The following is a 24,565-nucleotide window of genomic DNA, read 5'->3' on the forward strand; positions in this document are numbered from 1 at the left end:
TTCCTTTTATTTATTTTTCCCCCTCTTTTTTTATTGATCTGGTATATTCTATGTTTTGTTTGCATGTTTATGTGTGATTGTAGGTGTGCATGGTGTATAAAATTGTTTATATAAGTTGTAATGTAATATAGAGGAGACCCCAGGTAGAATAGCTACTGATATTTCAGTGGCTAATGTAGATCTTAATAAATTAAATTAAATTAAATTTAACTCAGCATAAATGGAAGATTATGTATTTGGGGTGGGCGGGGTGAATAGGTAAAAACAGAAGCTAAAAAGCAGCAGAATGAAGCTGCAAACTCGACACATGCTTTTAAAAAATACTTTATTCGACTGTAAATAAACACATTCATATAATGTCACTTTGAGTTTCGAGACATTTTATATTCCAGCTGATTTCTACTCAATATTTAGTAGACATTCACACCGATCAGAAGAACAAACTTCATCCTTCAGACACTCTGGAGGGAAAAACCAGAACTAAAGCATCCTGTGAAGGAGAAGCCAGGTTTCCGTTTGCACCGGAGACTCTTCCAGAGTTTCACTGCAGCTGATTTTCAGGACAATAATCCGAAATGTTTGCAGAAAATGTCTGGAATTTAATGAACCAGTGGACGAGTTTCTGATTTCCACAAAGACAGAAAGAAGCAAAAAAAACCCGAGACGAGAGGAAATCCTTCAGAGGTGAAAACAATCAGTTGCTGTCGATACTAACAGTAGGTACCAGTGCAGAGTTTACTGGTTTTACTGGGAGGTGCTGTGATCTGATCACCCTGTGTGACGGTTTTTAGTGCTTTCAGAGACCAGCGGGTCAGTTTGGTTTCTCCTGAACCAAACGTTAACAGTTTAATGTTGCTGGTTTCTGATTAAACCAGTTTCCTTCAGGTGTTTCTGCTGAACCAGCAGGTTTCCAGATCTGTGATGGTTTGGTGTCGGAGGTCTTTCTGGGGTCCGACGACCCGGCTCATGATCAGCTCTCTGTTTTTGGCACGAACATCAAAACAAACCAAGTAAACCCTACAAGACTTGTAAATAGAAAAACCCAACATTATATAACTGTAGATAAATAAACCGTCTGCTGAGACCCACATGGAGGACCAGAGTCTGGCAGACTAGTTCAGGACCAGGTCTTTACTCAAGCTCTTTTCAGGGACTCGATGTAATGGAAGGTGGCCCCCAGAGCCCAGCTGGTCTCCACCTGGTTGATGGTCCTTGCCAGCTGCGACACACAGACAGCAGTCAGAACCCACCCAGCTGATCAGTCCTGAACGGATCACATAACTAATCAATACTCACCTTGAGCTGCTTGTGTGGAGGGAAGCCGAGCTCCTGCAGCAGGACTGAGATGTAGACCAGGTCCAGACAGAGGAAGGGGTTCTGCAGAGAACCGACGGACAGACCGCCGCACACTGCAATAGACAAGCGAATCCTCCAATCACAATCCTGCCTTCTCAGGTCACATGACCAGCATCAGGTGTCTTTGAAACATTTGTCTGAACATTTATAACCTCACATCTATTAAGTTTTTCTCCTTAAATCATGGATTCATGGTGTTCTGCTAGTTCCCATTCAGACTGTGAATGGTTCAGATGACAACATCTCCACGTGTCATCTGAAAAATCTTCATCTCGCCTTCATTTTACCAACAAAGGAGAAGCAGCGGAAGAAGATTCATTCAGGTCTGCTCTCTGGAACCTTATCTCTACTGCTGCAGTTCAGACAGTCCGCCACCAGGTCGCGCCACCTCACCTCTTTTAGCTGCATCCATGTAGTCCGACACTCTGATGGATCCTCCTGCCTGCTTGTCTGGACACATGGAAAAACGAGATGTCAGTGAAGGCACCAAACCCATCGGCTTGAAAGGAAAAATAGTCAATAATAATAAATAAACATAAAAAAAAATAAAATAATAATAATAATAACAATAATAATGATAATGAATGACAATAATATTAATAATAATCTAAATCAACAATAATAACAACAATAATAATAATAATAACAACAACTATACTTTGTATAGCTCAGATCCTAACAATAAAAATGATAATAAATTATAATAATAATAATTAACAATAACAACAATAACAATTATAATTATTAATAATCATAATAACTATACTTCGTATAGCTCAGATCCTAACAATAAAAAAAAAAAAAAAAAAAAAAATAATGATAACAATAAAAATAAAAACAATTAAAAAAACAATAAAAATAATAATACAAAAAAGCCCCCCCCCCCCCCCCCAAAAAAAATACCAACATTTTTACAACATGTGGCATTAAAATACACAAACCCTGCCGCGTGCACAACCTGCCCTGCCAGCTCATTAAATATGAAATAAGCAGCTTCATTGCACAAACAGCAGACATTGATCCCTCCCGGCTTCAGACGAAGCTTCTCGTGGAGGATGAAACAAGTTTTAGACTGATGAGAGCAAGTCATGTCGAGATGGAAAATACAGCTGCATCAAAACACTGGATAAGAAATATGAGATTCCTTCATGTAATTATTTCTCCAAAGGGGCGTTGTCTGCGTGTATAAAAAAGGATAGCGCTCCCTCTATATTATCTATCTATCTATCTATATATATCTATATCTATCTATATATATATATATATATATTCATTCATCTTCTGAACCGCTTAATCCAATTCAGGGTAACGGGGAAGCTGGAGCCTATCCCAGCTGGCTTTGGGCGACAGACAGGGTACACCCTGGACAGTTCGCCAGTCCATCGCAGGGCCACACAGAGACAAACAACCACTCACACTCACTCCTATGGGCAATTTAGAGTAACCAATTAATCTAACATGCATGTCTTTGGACGGTGGGAGGAAGCCGGAGAACCCAGAGAGAACCCACACATACACAGGGAGAACATGCAAACTCCACACAGAAAGGGCACTGACCAAACCCCCCCCCCCAGCCAAGGATCGAACCAGTGACCTTCTTGCTGTGAGGCCACAGTGCTAACCACTGTTCCACCATGCAGCCCATATTAATAATTGTGATCACAATATTGATCAAAATAATTGTGATTATTTTGGTTATAATCGTGCGCCCCTACATGAGACCTGTCAGGGGATTCGTCCTGTGACCTGTCAGTGCCTGCAGACGAGGAAAAGGGCAGCAGTGAGCTTCCTACCGATGACTCCGAGGTCGGCGGCGCGGTCGTAGTAGAAGGAGAAGGCATAAAAGTCCATGTCCGCTGCTTCCGACACCTTTACCACCTTCCTGTACAGAACCTTCTCCACTTTGGTGAGGCACGCCTCGTAACCTGGCTCCCCTGAAACACAAACACAGGGTTCCTACCCGATCCAGTTGCATGATGGGTAATCGGAAATAACCACTAATCCGATTTCCGTACCTGCTTTCTGTCCTTTAACGGTGTAGATGATGTCAGAGTGTTTCCAGCTGCCAGAGTACTCTGGAGGGAGGCAGGGACTTACCAGCTCAGTGCTGCCCCCTACTGCACACACACACACACACACACACACACACACACACACACACACACACACACACACACACACACACACACACACACACACACACACACACACACAGATATTACAGACATGTTCGGTCCTACTGTGAGCCAACATGCAGACGAACATCTGACTGGATAATAGACTGATCTGATCTGAACAGTAAAACATTTGACCCAGTTCTGAAACTACATGAGTCCAGGAAGCAGAACTGCCACCTGGACCTGAGGCGGGAAGTGTTTCCCGAACAACAACAAGACTGACGGTGTTCATTAAGTTAAACGACTACACCATAAAACAGACTTCAATAAGACTGAATGAAGATCCACCAGACTGAGTGAAGATCCACCAGACTGAGTGAAGATCCACCAGACTGAGTGAAGATCCACCAGACTGAGAAGATCCACCAGACTGAATGAAGATCCACCAGACTGAGTGAAGATCCACCAGACTGAGTGAAGATCCACCAGACTGAGTGAAGATCCACCAGACTGAATGAAGATCCACCAGACTGAGAAGATCCACCAGACTGAGAAGATCCACCAGACTGAGAAGATCCACCAGACTGAGAAGATCCACCAGACTGAATGAAGATCCACCAGACTGAATGAAGATCCACCAGACTGAATGAAGATCCACCAGACTGAGTGAAGATCCACCAGACTGAATGAAGATCCACCAGACTGAATGAAGATCCACCAGACTGAGAAGATCCACCAGACTGAATGAAGATCCACCAGACTGAGTGAAGATCCACCAGACTGAGTGAAGATCCACCAGACTGAGTGAAGATCCACCAGACTGAGAAGATCCACCAGACTGAGAAGATCCACCAGACTGAATGAAGATCCACCAGACTGAATGAAGATCCACCAGACTGAGAAGATCCACCAGACTGAGTGAAGATCCACCAGACTGAATGAAGATCCACCAGACTGAGTGAAGATCCACCAGACTGAGTGAAGATCCACCAGACTGAGAAGATCCACCAGACTGAGAAGATCCACCAGACTGAATGAAGATCCACCAGACTGAGAAGATCCACCAGACTGAGTGAAGATCCACCAGACTGAGTGAAGATCCACCAGACTGAATGAAGATCCACCAGACTGAATGAAGATCCACCAGACTGAGAAGATCCACCAGACTGAGTGAAGATCCACCAGACTGAGTGAAGATCCACCAGACTGAGAAGATCCACCAGACTGAGCAGATCCACCAGACTGAATGAAGATCCACCAGACTGAGAAGATCCACCAGACTGAGAAGATCCACCAGACTGAGTGAAGATCCACCAGACTGAGTGAAGATCCACCAGACTGAGAAGATCCACCAGACTGAGTGAAGATCCACCAGACTGAGTGAAGATCCACCAGACTGAATGAAGATCCACCAGACTGAATGAAGATCCACCAGACTGAGAAGATCCACCAGACTGAGTGAAGATCCACCAGACTGAATGAAGATCCACCAGACTGAGTGAAGATCCACCAGACTGAATGAAGATCCACCAGACTGAGTGAAGATCCACCAGACTGAATGAAGATCCACCAGACTGAATGAAGATCCACCAGACTGAGTGAAGATCCACCAGACTGAGTAAAACACCTAAATGAAAATGTTCTTGATGCTACAAACAGACCAGAAACAACTGGAGAAGTAAAGAACCAATCAGAAATCAAATCTTTCACTAAAACTAAGTTCTTCCCCGTGGTGCCTTCACTGTCAGTTTTTTTAGTTGTTCATGTGAAAATGAAGCAGAACGATTCTGACAACATGTCTGGTTCAGTCTGTGTGCTGGTTTTTAAAACAAAGCTGAAGCAGAACATGTGTCATGTAACTGGTTTCCATTACGTTTCTGTTCCACATGTGTAGATTTACCAGTTAGATCCTCTGCATGTAGTCTGGATGTAGTAATCAATGAAGCAGATTATATTTTTTTACAAACCATGTACAAATACTTTTACCTGAGTACTTGCCGACATGAGTACTGATCTATGGTACTGGTAAATTCCATCTTAGTTTACTGGTGAGGAGGGTGGACCAGTATGTCAGACTGTAATATATCTGATGTTTCATCCTCTAAACAAAAGGCTGGAAAACTGTCAGGATCTTAATAAATAAGGAGGACGAAGTGGTTTATGGTGGATTTGGTTCACGGTGGTAACAAGGTACCTCCAGACCCAGAATCAGCTTCTCTCATCCAGATAATCCCACATGTGGATTTTACATGTCACCAGCCATAACTAGTTAATAAGTACTGATTAATTCAGTTAAATCACTGTCTCAGATGTCTCTTCTGTTAACAGAATCATGTAAATAAAGCTCATTCATTCATTGATGTGTGTTTTCATCTGGCTCCTTTGGGTCTTCTTCCCGTTATTGGTCACATATGGATCAGTAAGTATGATTAGCTTAGCGACATGTATGATCGTGCACGCAGAGAGTCTGCAGGTATGACATCATATGTGTTCGGCAATGCTTTGTCCTGCAGTGTTGTCCTGCAGACTGACACTCATACAGAGCGAAGATCTGAGTTGCAGATAAATCGCAGCAACAGCTGGCAGGCAAGGAATTAATCTTGCAGTGTGTTATTAAAAGATTAGATAATGGCTTATTTATCTGACGGGAGGCGGGGGGGGGGGGGGGGGGGTAAAAGGCAAAGATGAAAAACAAGAAAAAAAAAAAAAGAGGGTCAGGTACATACGGGGCGGCGCCATGACGCCTCCTAAGATGGCGAGTCGAGCAGACATCAGACCGAGACCCAGATAACTGCAGAGAGATTTACAGCAAGAGGAGGAAACAATCAGCTGATCCATACAGGATGCAGAAGAAATCAATCTGATTGATCTTATCTGATCATGTCAGAACTTGTGTGATTCAGTTTGTTTCATGTAAAAGAAAAAAACGCATGTGAGGACCAGAACACTCACACACACACACATATTCCATACAAATACACACACCATAAAATGTATGTAAAAGAGAGGCGGAGCCTCTGTGATGTCACTTGTTTCAAAGGAGCTTAATTAAAGCTGAGTGAACGGTTCCCACTATTACCATCTTGGCTACGTGATGCCCATAGATTGTATATAAAAAGATGGGCGGAGCCTCCGTGACGTCACCCATAGGTTTCTGAAGAGCTGAATTGAATTTCGGTGGACGGTTCCTACCATCATCCTCTTAGCAGGGGCATGCGTGTCGTCTCACCCGGAAAATACAAATATGGGCAAAGAGGTGGAGCTGAGAGGGGGGCTGTGAGCGTCATGGTGGATGATTGACATCAAGCGAACTCCAAGCTGCCTGTAGCTAAAAGCTAACTGAGTTAACCCGGAGATAACAGGAGCTAACCAGCTAACGGAGGGAAGCAGGCTAAAGCTAAGTCACGTTGGTAACCTGCTAAAAAGTGCAGTTGTTCTACGTTCTTCTAACTTGTAGCAGGAGGTACATGTCAATCAAAAGGACACGCTCCTAAATATGCCGAACTTTGAGATTAAATTACTTTTAAACGGGCAAGTTAGAAAAAAGTTCACTCCCCCCAAAGTTGTCATGAAGGTAAACCTGACCTATTAAACCGAAAATGGATTTTTGAACCAGGCTGTAAACATGTTTATTTCTGCTGTGAAGTTGGCATTTTTAACATGGCTATGGGGATTTGCTCTGTTTTGGAGCCCCTAGTGGATGAAGGGGGAACTGCAGTTTTATGCACTTCTGCATAGGCTTCACTTTTAACCGCTGGAGGCTCCGTCCATCTTTCATATACAGTCTATGGTCATCTGTCTTGTCACCCTGGGAAAAACCAAAAATCAGCAACGAAGTGGAGTGGTGACATCTATAAAATTCCAAGCCTCATGTAGTTCAGAGCTAACCAGCTAATGAAGGTAGGCGGGCTAAAGCTAAGGCACCTTGGTTACCGGCTAAAAACCACGGCTGTGCTACGCTCTGCCTTCTTACGGTGGAATATCCCATACATGTCAATCAAAAGGACACGCCCCCCATTTGGAGCCCCAAGTTGAAGACTGAGGAACTTCTATGTACTTATGCACCTAACTACCAGAGGCTGCTTGGCACATCCATATACAATACATATACAATTACTGTTTAATATTAATCTTTCATTTAATCTATTTGTCTATACACACACACATCGGGAACAATGAGGTTTTAGAAAAAAGGGTGTGTGGGTTTACCTGTGACTGTAAACTGTGTGTGTGTTGTTGAACATCTGGAAAGACCTGATGTCATCGAAGGCGGATGTCTGGATGGTTTTCTGTAGAAAATAAAAACAGCCACACAAACGATGTCACATGTAAGACCGCAGTGAACTCTGTTCAGTCATCCTCTACCTCAGTACTTCCTGTTCACCAGCCAATCCCAGGGCAGCATGTAGTCACAGTGAAGACAACATACTGAAGTTCAAACTGAGCATCAGAATGAGGAAAAAAGGGAATTTAAGCTTATTGGTCTGAATATTTACTGGAATTTTCCCCATACAACCATCTCCAGGTTTCCAGTGAATGAGCTGAAGAAGAGAAAATATCCAGAATGCAGCAGAAGACCCCACCAGGACCCCTCCTATCAGCAAAACCAGGAAACCAAGGCTACAATTCACACAGACTCATCAAAATTGGACAACAGAAGATGAAAAACCCGGTCTGATGAATCAGACAGGGATCAGAATCGTCTGCTAACATCATAGAAGCATTGATCCATCCACCCCCCCCCCCCCCATCTTTACAGTACATCTCTGATCAAAAGCAGCGCCAGGAGGTGGTGGAACGTTCTATCCATGGATATGCAGCAAATATGTGATGCTTCATGTAAATACAGAACAAAATCTGAGGAATGTGTGTCAGATGGTCTTTGAACACACCGTGACACTTTTAAACTTACGCTGGATGATTCTGACATCACAACGCAGCAGCAACCTGCTTTTTACAGATGTTTCTCAGAATGTTTTCTTTGACCCGATCCTCCATCCTGAGCTGCAGGAGGGGACAGTGGAGAGAACCGGGAAGGCAAACCTCCATCAGGACCAGAACCGGGAAGGAAAACCTCCATCAGGACTAGAACTAGGAAAAAAAAAACTATCAGGGCTAGATCTAGGAATCAAAACTCCCATCAGGACTAGAAACAGAAATAAAAACCTCCATCAGGACCAGAACCAGGAAGGAAAACCTCCATCAGGACCAGAACCAGGAAGGAAAACCTCCATCAGGACCAGAACCAGGAAAAAAAAACTCCATCAGGACCAGAACCAGGAAAAAAAAACCTCCATCAGGACCAGAACTAGGAATAAAAACCTCCATCAGGACCAGAACCAGGAAAAAAAACTCCCATCAGGAGCAGAACTAGGAATAAAAACTCCCATCAGGAGCAGAACTAGGAATAAAAACTCCCATCAGGAGCAGAACTAGGAATAAAAACTCCCATCAGGAGCAGAACTAGGAATAAAAACTCCCATCAGGACCAGAACTAGGAATAAAAACTCCCATCAGGAGCAGAACTAGGAATAAAAACTCCCATCAGGACCAGAACTAGGAATAAAAACTCCCATCAGGACCAGAACTAGGAATAAAAACTCCCATCAGGACCAGAACTAGGAATAAAAACTCCCATCAGGACCAGAACTAGGAATAAAAACTCCCATCAGGACCAGAACTAGGAATAAAAACTCCTATCAGGAGCAGAACTAGGAATAAAAACCTCCATCAGGACCAGAACCAGGAAAAAAAAACCTCCATCAGGACCAGAACTAGGAATAAAAACTCCCATCAGGAGCAGAACTAAGAATAAAAACTCCCATCAGGAGCAGAACTAGGAATAAAAACTCCCATCAGGAGCAGAACTAGGAATAAAAACTCCCATCAGGAGCAGAACTAGGAATAAAAACTCCCATCAGGAGCAGAACCAGGAAGGGCAGCCATCTGACTTGACTGGTAATCAGATGCAGTTGATGAGGAAGACGGAGTGAATCCATACAAAGTCTGACCCACATTAGACCCCCAGACCCGGTCCCCCATCTGATCTGTGTGAGTTTATTATTTCAGATTACAGTTTCGATGGCAGAGTCATTCTGCTGGCTGGAGGACAGATTTTCGTTCCGGTATCTTCATCGCTCTCAGTCCCTGATCATCCTCACCTCATCGCGGGGACTGAAGGTGATCTGGGTCGACCCGCCGCCCAGATCCAGCATCCCCACGGTGGGCGAACCAGCACCCTGAAGACCACCTGAAGAGTAAAATAATCCAATAATGGATCAGAACATCAACACTGATCACACACACACACACACACACGCACGCACACTCATTGTTTCCATGTACGTTGCGTTATTAGCTGTGTATCTTGCATGGTGGTGCACATTATGGGATGTCTGATGTGGAAACAATACTTTTAGTTAGTTTGTTTGCTTGTTGTTGTTAGTTGCTATGGAAACAGACACTTCATCCAAACACAGGAAAGTCTCCAGAGATCTGCTGTGTGGGTTTAATTCCTACCTGTGAGGAAGTTGATGGTGATCCAGGCAGAAATTCCTGGTAAAAGAAAATAAAGACGTCAATAATCTGCGAGGATTTATTCATGATGGTGGGATAAAAACCCAACATCCATCTTGTCTCAGCAGCTTGATTTCATTTGTTAATATAAATCCGTTTTAAGTGGAGTTGGGATGGAAACTGACAGGCGGTAAAATCCTGGAGCAGCATCTCTGAAAGATGTTTAGAGGATTGCCAGTTTGTCACCAAACGTGAGAAATTCATCAAACAGCGAAAAACTCTGAAGGGATTTCATGACGCTGCATCTGGAGGAACGTTGGCGAGGAGAAGACGATGGAGCAGGTCTAGAGTCTGGTCTCCAATCTCAGAGCCATCATCATCATCACCAGCTGATGCAACCACCAAGGACCACCATGGTGACCAAGGGTTACCATGGAAACCTCCATCACCTCTACAATCCAGTTACATTTACAGACATCGCCTTTACTGGGCAGAACAGAAGCTAACCAAGTCCAGAGTCCAGACCACAGTCTGGACCTGAGTCAACTGAAGTCCTGGTCAGAGTCTAGGCCAAAGTCCAGACCAGAATCCACAGACCAGAATCCACACCCAGGTCCAGCCCAGAATCCAGACTAGAACTCAGACCAGAATCCAGACCTGGGTCCAGACCAAAATCCGTACCTGGGTCCAGACCTGGGTCCAGTCTAGGATCCAGACTAGAAGTCAGACCAGAATCTAGACCTAGGTCCAGACCACAATCCGTACCTGGGTCCAGACCTGGGTCCAGTCTAGGATCCAGACTAGAAGTCAGACCAGAATCCAGACCTGGGTCTAGACTAGGATCCAGACTAGGATCCAGACCAGAATCCAGACCTGGGTCCAGTCTAGGATCCAGACTAGAAGTCAGACTAGAATCCAGACCTGGGTCTCAATATGATTCTTTAAGTTACTTGTCAATGCTGATTTCACTCCTTCACTGCTCTCTCTCCTCATTCATTCCCGCTGTCTCTCCACCACTCATAGACCACATGAACCAGCGTTCAGGAGTCCTGCAGGAGGAGAAAGACGAGACTCAGACAGAAGGATGGAAATGAGATGTTGGAGGAAATAAACCAATCAGAAAACAGTCAGGACTTCATGTAGTTCCTGGTTCCAGAACTGAGAAGGACCAGGAAAGCTGCTGTTGAATTCAGCTGTAAACAGGATCCAGATGTGAAGGCTTGAGCCCAACCGACCCTCCTCTTCCTCCCCACAGCGGTAATTCCTCTGTTGGTGGATGTATACGGGAATCACATGTAGGCTCTGTGTTTGAAATGCTCCCTCTGTATGGACACGAAGCTCGGCCGCCTATAATCCAATCCTTTTAAAGTAGTTCATACAAGCAATTATGGCCATGTGGGATAATGTCCCACTTAATCTTGAAGTGGGGGGAGGGGCGGGGCCGATTATCCGTCCCGTTTATTTCTGAGGCTGAAATGTTTTCTCCTTGTTCGTGAGTGGGATCAGCTCGTTACGCCGCTCACCCATAAATGTCTTTTAATGATTAGTGAATTATCTCTTTACGCGCTGCACTTTTCCTAATGGACAGATTCCTCGTGCCACGCTTCCAGCCAAACATCAACTGTCCTCTCAGAAGTCTAACCGGATTCCATCGGCCTTATTATCTCCCAGATATTCGCCGTTCTTGCCCGGATGCTTATCCCCGCTCAGATTACCCATCGCCGACCTGAATGGAAGCGACTTATTGTTAATGGAGATCTCTGAGTGGTTACTGGGAAGCAGCCGGGTGCCAAGTGCCGGTGTTTAGCTTCCAAACCTAAAGCCGACTCTTTCCATACTTCTGTGTTTTGTTTGAAAATTGCTTCTTAGTGTGTTTGCCTAAGAGTTTTATGGTAAATCTCCTATGATACAGTTTCTATCAAGCTCTTAATCATCCACTTCTACATGCGGGCAGGTCAGAGGTCACTGCTAAAAGGCTCTAATGCATGCCGCCGAGTACAAATATTCTGCAACAGACCCGCATATCGTCTCTGAGTTGACCTGGATAAGCAGATCCTCAGCAACTCCGCACATATTGCTCTTAACATCTTTATGGTCGTAACTGCTGCTTCAATTACTTCATTTCATCCACTTTCTGTTGCTTCTTTACACTTCTGCTGGCTGTGTTCGTCATGCAGAAAACCCGTTTTCATGACTGAGACGGAGACCACGTTCTGAGCAACGGACATTTAATTATCAGAAATTCATCCCTTCATACGTCTGATGATTCTGGAAAAAAACCCACAGGAAAAAAAACCCGTGTTTGATTTGGAACCAGACTCGGTCCAGATCAGATCTTAAAGTCAGAATCTGGTCTGAGCAGCTTCACGCTTCTTCAGTCTTTAGTTCTTCCTAAAGTTCGTACCAAAACATATGGCGAGGCCACATTTCAGTATTACGGGCCTCGCCTATGGAACAGCCTGCCTGAGGGCCTCAGGGCTGCAGAGACTGTTGATGTTTATAAAAAAATGCTCAAGACCTACCTTTTTAGTTTAGCTTTTAACTAAGTTTTAACATTCTTATATTAACCCATATTTATTCTTCTTTTTAGTTAATTTTGTTTATTTATATATTTTATATATTGATTTACATCTTTTTAGTTAATTTGATTTATTTATATATTAGTATAGATTTTATTATTTTATTTATTTTTTTTATTTTTTTTAATGGATTTTATTTTTGTTTAGTTATCACTCCAGCTCTCTCCTCATTGGGGTCCTCTTCACCGAGGGCTGCCCCTGCTCTGACTGCATGGGTGTTGCAGTGGGGGCTGTCCCTGTCTGGTGGGTTGGGATCCAGCGCTGCAGCTTTACGGTTGTGGCTTGGGTCCTGTCTGCCCGGACCCGGGTGGCCCCCATGGTGATGGCCTGGGTGGTCTTGGTTGGGGGTAGCCCTTTGTGTAGAGGCTCCCTGAGAATATCGTTTCCTTATCTGGTGCACATCTGGTGCAAATGCACCTGGCCATTCATTCATCTTCTTTTAACTGTTACAGGGCAAATAGGGCATGGGTGAGGATGGTTGTGGGTGGGTGAAAGGGGATGTGTATGTGTGTTAGTGTTTTATCTATTTTTATCTATTTTGATGTAAATTGTTTTATAATGTAAAGCACTTTGTATTGTTTTTAAGCACGAAAAGTGCTGTACAAATAAAGTTTGATTTGATTTGATTTGATTTGACAGTCTTAGAGAAGCTTTCTGTCGTTTCTTTAAAGTTCTCCAGGATCCTTGAAGAACTTTCCAAAGTTTTTCTTCAGATGTTTCTGCTTTTTGATCAGTTCTGTGTCCAGATGATCCGACACCGCTTCAGTCATGTTCAATAACGGTAAAGTCCAGGATCAGGTTTCCAGGGAGGTTCCGTACCTCCATCAGGCCTGTCCAGGTTCGGGTTCTGGGGAGGATCCGTTCCACCACCTGACCCGTCTAGGTTCTGGTTCTGATGAGGATCCGTCCTTCCATCAGACCTGTCCAGGTTCTGGTTCTGATGAGGTTCTGTACCTCCTTCAGACCTGTTGAGGTTCGTGTTCTGGGTAGGGCCGGTCCCTCCATCAGACCCGTCCAGGTTGAGGTTCTGATTCGGAACCTGTACCTCCATCAGACCTGTCCAGGTTCTGATTCTGGGGAGGATCCGACCCTCCATCTGACCCATTGAGGTTTGGGTTCTGTGGAGGATCCGTCCCTCCATCAGACCCGTTCAGGTCTTTTTTGGGCAAACTCTCCTCTTCTGTCCGTCTGAAGCTTCATCCCCTTGTTGGAGGTTTTTCTGCCGTCTCATGTGGTCTTGTTAATCCCACAAATTGCCGGTTCTCGTTGGGGAAATCAGAAACCACATCTGAGGTCTCTAAGAGGGTCAAGTCCCCATTCATCATGGGACCTGCGGCCCAGATTAAGCAAATGCAACTCTGAGGAGACGCTTAAATACTCTGTAATCTAATAACCGGTAAAGAGACCAGGATCATGCTGAAAACCAGCAGGAACCTGCTGAAGGACTGTTCTGGTTCGGTTCAGTCCAATACGGTCCCCAACCATCCTGGTTTGGCCCAGTCCAATTCGGCCCCAACCACGACTGTTCTGGTTCGGTCTAGTACAATGCGGTCCCAACCAGGACCGTCCTTCAGCAGAAACCAGCTAATCCAAGTCAGAACAGACCAGCTGATCTGGACCAGGACAAAATACCTGATCCAAATTTAACAGACCAGCTGATCCTGGTCGTGACTGGTCCTGAGTGAATCCGGTCCATCTCCAAAATTCTAATGTGACATCCCCTCACTTCCTGGTTTGGTCCAGTCCAATGCGGTCCCAACCAATACCTTCCTGCTTCAGTCCAGCCCAATGCCGTCCCAACCAGGACTTTCCTGGTTAGGTGCAGTCCAATGCGGTCCCAACCAGGACTTTCCTGCTTTGGTCCAGTCCAATGCGGTCCCAACCAGGACTGCCCTGGTCCCGTCCAGTCCAATAAAGTCCTAACCAGGACCCTTTTTTGTTCGGTCCAGTCCAATGCAGTCCCAACCAGGACTGTGCTTGTTCGGGCCAGTCCAATACTTTCCCAAACAGGACCTTCCTCATTTGGTCCAGTACAATGCGGTCCAACCAGGACCTTACTGGTTAAGTCCAGTCCAATGCGGTCCCAACCAGGACCGTCCTTCAGCAGAAACCAGCTGATCCAGGTTAGAACAGACCAGCTGATCTGGACCAGGACAGAATACCTGATCCAGATTTACCAGACCACCTGATCCTGGCCGTCACTGGTCCTGAGTAAATCCACCCCCTCCCCCCCACCGTGAAGAAGAACTGATAAGGTACCTTCATCTGTGCCGTCCATGATGGACACACTGTTGTCTTTGAGTAGGAAAGGGGACTCCTGGAACAATGTTCTCACCTGGACACAAAGACAAGTTTCATGTCAGACCAGTGAACAACTTTCTCAGTTCTGAACCTTTACAGTACCAGAACCACCACCAGAACCAGCGGCCATGTCTCAGCACAAAGCTTCAACTTTAAACCTTTCTGTAAATTTAGCGAGTTCATTACAGAAAACTGATTCCATGTTATTTTAACCCCTCCTAGAAAATATGCCATTTTAGAATTTAAATATCTATAACTCAGTAAAATCCCAGAAAACCAATGAAAATCAACAAACATATTTGTATTTTATCCTGAAAATACAAGATAAAAAAGATACTTAAAAAATGAACATTAAAAAAACAAAATAAACATGCAAGCATGAAAATAATTACATGAACGAGAATAAAACTTCTGATCTGTTTAAAATGTCATTACCTCAGCCAAGGAGGTCATGTTTTACCCACCGTTTCTGTGTTTGTTTTCAAGATAACTCAAAAAGTTAAAAGATGGATTTTCATAAAATTTTCAGAAGTTGTTGGAAATGTGAAAATGCAGAACTGACGGGCTGGGAAATTTAAAGCATTTCTTCCCCATTTTTAAGCACAGAAGTTGCAAGTTGAGTTTAAAATATCAGAATGGGATTTTTTAGGCACGTGAAATTAACCTCAGGTTCTAATAAAACACTAAAGAATAATTACTCTTAGCTAATGACGGAAACGATTCAGCAAACAAGTGTGAAGAAACAGCAAAGGAAAAGAAGACATCATCTGCATAGAAAGGGACTAAATCAGAAAAACTCCACCTGGTCGCTGCATATCTAAGATTCAGGCTCTTCTTGAGCAGAGCAGAAAACCAACAAGGTGCAGGAGAGTCTCACCCTCTCCAGCAGGTGGTCGGCCTTCTCTCCGGGCAGCATCCGCAGGCCGGCCGTGGCCCTCAGAACCACGGGGGTGCTGGTCCACATGCTAGCGGGAACACTGGACTGGGCCACTTGCAGGAGCTCCTTGATGCCTGTTACACACTGAGATAGAGAAGATTTTATCCCGGATTAATGAAGCTGGTCATTTTTATCATTAGCTAGCCTTCAGCATCATCCTCATCTTGTCTCTTTCTGGTCTCTCTTCCATCTTTTGTGTCGCGTTGTGTCTCTATGGACGTTTTACTTTGTGTATGTGTGTGTTATTTCTGGTTGGTTTTGTTTTAAAAAAGTGTGTTATATATGTGGGGTCTTTTTCTGGATAATTGTGGTTTGGTGTAGCTCTGATATTTTCTCTCTTTCTCTGCGCCTTTTCTGTCTCTTTTAGTCTCATTTTTGGGACTCTTTGTGTCCTGCTGTGGTCAATATGTCTGTTCAAATGAGAGTTTTTAGACTCTTATTTACAATCAGATCAAAATCTTTATTGTCATTATGACTATGCAGACAGATACAGTACTTTCAGTGGCAATTATATATATATATATATATATATATATATATATATATATATATATATATATATATATAAATAAGATAAAAAAAAATAATATAAAAAGAAAATACAAGTTGAGAAAAAAAGAAATCTGTGGAACAATAAATGTACAGGGGATTAAACATGGTAAATAAATTTTTCTCTCGAGATTTTTTTTTAAAAATTGTTTTTGTGTGTTTAGTTAGTGAGTTTAGATTTGTGTTGCTTTTTCATCATGTTGGTCCATGTATTTCTCTTGTTATTTGAGTCTTAACTTTCCTTTTGCATAGTTATATGACCAGAAACAGGTTTGTTCCTGTAGCGGTGTCCACTTTAAACAGGACTGGGAAAATATTTAATCTTTTACTGGAGTCAACTATTTCTTTATGGCTTGTCTTTATTTTTATTTGACTCCTGTTGCTTTTAAGGTTTGACCTACTTTGACCATGGTGTCCTTCTTTAATGTGGTTTTTAACGCTTTCATGCACTAATTTATATCCCAGCCTAAGAAGAGTCCCACTTTTAAACGACTGTGCACTTTATGTCCGTTATTTTGTTTGTTTTTGAAAGGGATGCATTCACTGGTCCTCATTTATCAAACCACCGTGGAAATGAGAGAACATCTGATCGCAGGAATCAATCCACGTCTGATTTGCAAAATGTTTGCATCTGACCACTGATCAGGCCTCATCATTTAAATGTTCCACTCATAAATGTTGCTGGTCCAGAGGCCTCGCCCAGTCCGAGACCATGGGCAGGAAAGGTTTTCACCGAAAAATCTAGTGGAAAAGAATAAACACGAGCAGTTTGGCAGCACTGGGATCAAAAGCACAGAAGCTTTGCATGGAAGAGAAATGGTCTGAGGAGGCTGTAGGAGGCGGACAGGGTCAGGGATACAGGAATACAAAACCCAATAAATTCCTTTTTGGATTTATTGTTCTGATTTCAAATTTTTCTAACAATTTATGGGCTTAATTTTGTTCCATCCTCCACGAGAAGCGAAAGCTTTCTTCTTGCTCTCGAGGCTACGATAACAAGAGGTGGGCGTTAATGTCTGCTTTATGTGCAATGAACCCTGTTAATTCACATTTCACAAAAAACTTCATCTGCGGCAGGACGGGTGGATGCGATTGTGTTTTAATGCCAAATGTAAAAATATTTCCTACTTTCTCATCATTTCGATCGGCTGTTTTTTCAAAACAATCCGCATCAGCAAAAATACAAAAACGACAACTGCCTGATTCACGTAATTTCGTGTTAACCACGCCCATCTCAAACGCCAGACCAATCACACGATACTTCTTGGAGCCCCACGAGAAAAACTTCAGCCAGCCTGATGTGTCGACATGATGTAAAAGACGTCCGCGAGAACAAATGGTGTCATTTTCTTCTCGCGTCTTCGAGAAGAAGTAAAAAGTTCTCGCTTCTCGTGGAGGATGTAACAAGCTTTATTTGTTAAATTTAAGCTACAATAAAACTCATGTTTAGGCTGTTTATTATATTTGTTTCTTTCCCCACTTTCTTTTCAGTGTGTCTGTGTGCACTTCAAGCTGTGTCAGTAAACTATTTCAATTTTGATTTTCCCCTCCCCGAGCCGCTACCTTAGGGGCCCTGCTCCATCAACACTGTGTACAGCGTTGATAGGGGGGCTGCTGACCTATTCGAGAGGTTGTAGGTCGGTGGAAGGAATACTTTGAAGATCTCCTTAAACCCACCAACATGTCTTCCTGCAGGGAAGCAGTAAAAATCAGCTCCCCCAAATCCAAGACCACAATCCCCAGCCTAAACAGGGTGGTGCGTCAACTCTGGGTCGAGAAAGTCAAAGCTCAAGTATCTTGGGGTCTTATTTAGGGATGCACCGATACCAATATTAGTATCGGCTCAATACCATGTGTGTGCACTTGTACTTGGTATTAATAAAAGTGTACCGATACCACACTAGTCAAGCCAGCGCAGATATGTTTGATGACATGCTTTAAAAGAAATAAATGCCTTGAATGTTAAAATGTGACATTTTTTGTTACACTAAAAATTGGATCTTTGTTTCAAAATCACACATTTAAAGTTGTATTTAGGTAAAATGTGCCAAATCAGAATGAAACTTGTTGAAATTGTTAGATCTGTAATGTTATTATATTTGTATTGGTGAGGTAACTTCAGAAAGGATGGGTCATTTATTACAACCTAATGAAATCTGACACAGTTATAACAGCAATAATAGCCATAGTCACTATAATGTTCACATAAACAGATTTGGTATCGGCAAATATGGGTATCTGCAGAAATTCAAATTTCAGATATCGGTATCGGAACTTCCAAGAAGTGAATCGGTGCATCCCTAGTCTTCTTCAGTAGTGAGGGAAGGATGGACCGTGAGATTGACAGGCGGATCGGTGTGGCGCCTGCAGTGGCGTGGACTCTGCATCAGTCTGTCGTGGTGAAGAAGGAGCTGAGCCAAAAGGCAAATCTCTTGATTTACCAGACAATCTACATTCCTACCCTCACCTACGGGTCATGACCGAAAGAATAAGACCGCTCATGACTTTATGTAAACAGCAGAACATAGGTGGATGTTACAGTTTTATTTTACTGAATCCTTTTTAATATTTTTATTTTTTGCAGATGGTTTCATTCATGTCAGTCCTGACCATGTGGCTCTTTGTGCAACGATGACAGTTTCAGATGTGTTTAATAATCATTTTCAGCATCTGCTGAGCTCCATCATAATGACCGAAGTCCTCTACATGATCTCAGACCGGTCGTGGAATAAGATCGTAACCTATCGTAACTTATGTTCACATCAGCAGATGCCCAGCCAGGCGCAGAAACGGCCGTTCGCACAGATTTACATTGTATGTCCTTTTGATAAATAAGGACCACCGTCTCCTTGTCCACCTCAGGATGGAGGATGAATTTAAAGGAACATTTCATGCAATTTGTTGGGTTCATTACTTGTATGAAGTGGTTTATATGGACACAGTCATTGTAAACTGGACTAACAGGGATCACATAGTGGATTCAGATGAACTGGATTATAACGGAACAACAATAAATTGGACCGAAATGGACTGTATCATCAGCTTGAAGTCAACTAGTATAAATTGAAACTTTTGACTGTTTTAAATGTGCAGCTGAATCCGAGATCAGCTTTGGGTGCCCCGTCCCCTCGGGGGTCCCTCCCTGTAACGTACCTTCTGTGGGTCATCAGCATACGCCGACAGTCCGGGTTCGATGGCTTTGAACGTCTCGTGGGCCAGTTTGGGGGCGTCTGCAGAAACACAATGTGACACAGATCAACCCAGCATGACAAAGACATCAGCGAGTCTGAAACCATAAAGCAGGTTAAAACTCAGAGCTTTTCACCACATTTAACCAGTGTTATCTCTGACTGACCCTGGACCTGTGCCTACATTTGAGCTGTAATTAAGCTCTTAATAACAATCCCAGTCTGTATAACTAACAGGTGCTGCCATTAGTCCGGTTAGCTCTGATGCTAACAAAGAAGCCAAAACAGCACTCAGCCTGTGGGAGTCAGCTTAGCAGTTAAATGCGATAACGAAGGCATTTGGCCCAGCTCGGCAGGAAACTTCCTCTAAGCCTAATAAACCAAAAAGCTCTGAAACACTCTAATGAGTTTGTGTCCATCTAAACTGGCAGCAGCTCCACGGCAGCAGGACTTAAAGGCTCAAAGCTCCTCTTGTCTGCCTCAGTCACATCTGGTAATTAATGTTTTGGGCCAACATGTGTGGATTTTAAATACACTAAAAGCAGTTCAGTGAGGTCTGCTTTATAAACACGTCGCTGGACCCAAGAGGTTTAACTTCCAAACGTCCCATTTCACGTCTCATCTGGGCCACCGAGCCATTGGTTGTAGCAGCTACTGATGAAACACACTGCTTATTATTCTCAGAAAAAAAGGCTCTCAGACTTACAGATATTTGAAGCGAGTTTGGTTTGAAGGAAATCCTGCTGGGTAGGGCTGGGAGATTCATTAAAAACTAAATAAAACCAGCATTAGGATCCAATAAGCTTCCTCCTGTCAATTAGTTAAACTGTTTAAAAATTTACATCATAAAAATGACTCGACAGACAGACAGACAGACAGACAGACAGACAGACAGATAGACAGATAGACAGATAGACAGATAGACAGATAGATAGATAGATAGATAGATAGATAGATAGATAGATAGACAGACAGACAGATAGACAGATAGATAGATAAACTGTGTGTGTGTTTCCTTTCACTTGTCAGCAATCTCTGCTGTTCTATTATGAAAATATCTGCAACAAAACAATTTCAGTTCACTACGAATATAAAAATAATACTGAAATAATCGCTGACAATCATAATCAAGGTAACCCGTTTGATTAATTATGATATTAATTTGAGGTTATATCACCCAGTCTTACTGCTGGGTGTCCTTGTGTTGCCGGTATCTGGAAAAAACACACCACGTCCACCTGTCAGCTGGGAGACACCATCAACACCTGCATGAGAGGACTCAGAGACCTGGTCCGAGTTGAATCAGCCTTAAACACGTTGATGTGGTCCGACGGCGAAGACGGTTGTTTACAGATGTTTACTGACGAACCAGATGCTCTGAAAGCCGACTGTCAGCTTGTTGAATACTAAACATTTACTTCAGTTGCTTTCAATTTTAATGAAGAAATGACACTTCCACAGCTGGACGACGTTTCTTTTAGGGCTGGACGGAACGTGGAAAACACGGATAGGAGCCTGCATGACGTGCATGTAACGTTGTGATTAGCAGAAGTGATGTGATGCAGCTCCAAACGGCCAATCAGACAGACGCTTCCAGTCCTGGATGCTCCATACAGATATTAAATGCAGATGTTTCATGCATCTGTACGTGAATGAAGTCTGCCAAAACCGAAGCCCTGACATCCACCTCGCGCTCTCCACCACAGAAGTGCTGGAAGCACTGAGGATGCTGAGTCCACAGAGCTGCTTTGTGTACTTTCACACCTGGACAACAAGAACACAACATGCAAAAAATGCTGTTTGATGATTTCAGCTGAGCATTCAACACTGGAACCCAGTGAAACTGGAATCAGTATCAGCATGTCAGGCTGGGCATTACCTGCTCCATCACCGTCACTCTCACAGGGCTGTAACGTGTTCCTACACTCCCTCTTCACCCATGACTGCATGCCTACACTGTGGATCCCATCATAACTTTTTCACATGACATCACAGTGATGTATTCAACAGTGAACACGGCAGAGGCTGCATGGTGCGCTGCTCCTTAACCCTAGTTAGACAAAGGCGCTCACTGTGGACTTCAAGCAGAAGAAGAGATATGATCCCGTCTACATCAATGACATGGATGTTAAACATATCTCCACCTTCAAGTTCCTGGTTTCAGAGAACCTTTCCTGGTCAATCAACACCTCCAGCCTGAAAACCCCCTATATGGGTTCCATACAGATGTTGCATACAGATGCTAACAGCTGTGACAACAGATCATGTGGGATGAGCAATGTGGGGGAAGAAGGACTATCAAACCACTGCAGATGAACTGATGATAGCAAACGAAGCAACAACCTGCTCCATCACTTATCAGTTCTACATGGAAACTGTCTGAATTTTCATCCCAGGAATATTCAGAAGCAGAAGAATCCAGTTTTATCAACTGTGCAGAGTTCAGTTGTAGCAGGGTGGTCAGTGATTAATCCTCCATGTTCTGCATCACCTGCTCGTCTCTGTTTATGGTTGTTTACATCCAGAAACATCCTCACTGAAACAGATAAGAAACAATATTTTCCAGCAGAACTCAGGTGGAAATCACCTGTTTCTCCTCGGAGTGATGAGAAAACTTCTTCTGAGTTACAATAGAAACATCTGACCAGATGTGTCTGTAGCTGGAGGACAGAAACCAGCATCTTATCCTGCACCATATCCTCCTGGATGCTGCAAGGGAACCTCTTTGGCTTTCCTGGATGGTTTTATCCGTTTTATAGAGATGAAGGAGAATTGACATGACGTTAAACACACATGCCCAGTATCATTCCAGCATCTTTGATAATAGAAGACCCTGAACCAGAACCAGAGAGATCCATGGACCTTCAGCCGATCCATCTATTGTTGGCAGAAGCCTCAACAGATATGGTCTCCATGGAAACAAGGCTGTCAAGAAGCCAGAAAAAACTGAGGTCATATGAGGAAGGATGGATGCTACCCAGAACCTGGACCACAACATCGCTGAAGCCATGTGGGATCATCTGGACCGAGACCGGAACAAAAGGCAGAAACATCTAAAGAACTTTGGAAAGTCTTTACAGGATTCCAGCGAACCATTGAAAGTCATGATGTTGACTTTAAGCTCCGAACTGGACCGACTCTGGTTCTGACGCAGACACTGGATTTATAATTACACATTTCCTGTTTCCATGGAAACATAAAAAGAAGTGTTTGTGCACACTCATTTTAAAGGTTTTACTAGCTGTAGATGAAAAAAAAATCAGCTGTAATAACATTCCACATTTCTTTAACTCCTCTCTGTACCTTTGTTCTCCATCTGGAACTTGAAGATGTGGATTCTGGTCCCAGTGCTCCCAGCATCAAACATAATGCCATATTGGAAGTGGGGCCCGTTAGCAGAGTCATCCTCTCTGGTTCTGTCTGAGCTGGGTCGGAGGTGTGGAGGTAATCTGTAGGTGGTAGTCTTGAAAGTGGTGTAATGATGCTTCACGAACATCAGGTAGGCAAGCAGGCAGCCCACAAAGAGGAAGACTCCAGCCAGTTTTGGCTTCTTCATCACTCATTCTGTGTGGAGCTGCATGAGCTGCAGAGCAGATTCCTGTCAGTAACACTCCAAACCAAATATTTATTCACAACAAACACATTTTTCATTTGTATTTAACTTCTAAATTGAACTTTTAGGAGGTAAAATTAAGTTTTCACTATTAGAAAGTGAAGTAAAGTTTGGCTCTGAACTACATTAAATTTATATTATTTTTAAATAAACCAACTGGAGGAAAGAGAAATGTGTCCAAAATGAAACTACAAAATGCTCCACTTTAGCTAAATCCTTTTTATGTGTGACTCAAATCCTAAAAGTATTATGACGTCCATGACTTACTTATTGTAAGAGGTAGACCAAAGTTTTTCATTCAGTCCTACAAGACCTGCAATCCTGCAGTTTACCATGTCTACCTGCAGGTTTACCATGTCTACCTGCAGGTTTACCATGTCTACCTGCAGGTTTTCCATGTCTACCTGCAGGTTTATCATGTCTACCTGCAGGTTTTCCATGTCTACCTGCAGGTTTTCCATGTCTACCTGCAGGTTTTCCATGTCTCCCTGCAGTTTACCATGTCTACCTGCAGGTTTACCATGTCTACCTGCAGGTTTATCATGTCTACCTGCAGGTTTTCCATGTCTACCTGCAGGTTTTCCATGTCTACCTGCAGGTTTTCCATGTCTCCCTGCAGGTTTTCCATGTCTACCTGCAGGTTTTCCATGTCTACCTGCAGGTTTTCCATGTCTACCTGCAGGTTTATCATGTCTACCTGCAGGTTTATCATGTCTACCTGCAGGTTTTCCATGTCTCCCTGCAGGTTTTCCATGTCTCCCTGCAGGTTTACCATGTCTACCTGCAGGTTTACCATGTCTACCTGCAGGTTTTCCATGTCTACCTGCAGGTTTATCATGTCTACCTGCAGGTTTACCATGTCTACCTGCAGGTTTACCATGTCTACATGCAGGTTTACCATGTCTCCCTGCAGGCTGTTAGATCTATCTAATCTAAGTCATTTTGGATAAATGAAGTATTTTTACATCTGACTTTTAGTCCCATTAAAACCAGCAATAAAACCCAGCTATCATTCCCAGTTCATTTAGCCGGTATGTGAAGAAGTTTGGTGTTATAAAAGCTTTACGTGGCTCTACGTGATAAATAAATGAGACATCTTTATGACTCTGTGTCTAATAAACAGTAAAAACCTGAGAGGTTTGAGGGAAGTTTGGTGTGGAGATGTGGAAGAATGAAGCCTGAAGTTTCCACATGCTGACTGGAAGATGAAAGCAGCTCGTTAAGCAGGTTAACTAGTTATCTTCTGGTTAACTACCAGCCGCCGAGTACACAATGAACGGTATTTTTATTTACCGAGAAGAAGGTAGGAAACCCAAATCCGTCATCCGCTCCAGCGATCGATCATTTCCACCACTTTTCTCTTCATCTTTTCACTGACAGCGCTGCGCTTTCTGATGACGTCACGGCAG

General features: G+C 43.4%; 1 protein-coding gene across 2 annotated transcripts; it reads right to left on the reverse strand.

The window, feature by feature from the left end:
- Positions 1-374: 374 nt before the first annotated feature.
- Positions 375-24,531, reverse strand: entpd6 (ectonucleoside triphosphate diphosphohydrolase 6). Of its 2 annotated transcripts, XM_079249252.1 has the most exons (15): positions 24,450-24,522; positions 23,103-23,126; positions 22,847-22,951; positions 19,509-19,585; positions 15,747-15,890; positions 14,828-14,903; positions 9,993-10,028; positions 9,635-9,723; positions 7,683-7,762; positions 6,200-6,264; positions 3,372-3,473; positions 3,150-3,290; positions 1,750-1,806; positions 1,297-1,409; positions 375-1,219 (listed from the first exon to the last, which is right to left on the reverse strand). In XM_079249252.1, exons 2-15 carry the CDS (start codon positions 23,104-23,106, stop codon positions 1,136-1,138), a joined length of 1,173 nt encoding a protein of 390 aa, XP_079105378.1. In that variant the 5' UTR covers positions 23,107-23,126; positions 24,450-24,522; the 3' UTR covers positions 375-1,135. The 2 variants fall into 2 exon arrangements, with proteins under 2 accessions (XP_079105378.1, XP_079105377.1); XM_079249251.1 differs by having other exon boundaries at positions 22,847-23,126; positions 24,450-24,531.
- Between the last annotated feature and the right edge of the window lie 34 nt (positions 24,532-24,565).

The sequence above is a fragment of the Telmatherina bonti genome, assembly GCF_933228915.1.
Source record: "Telmatherina bonti genome assembly, chromosome: 11".
Lineage (NCBI taxonomy): Eukaryota > Metazoa > Chordata > Actinopteri > Atheriniformes > Telmatherinidae > Telmatherina > Telmatherina bonti.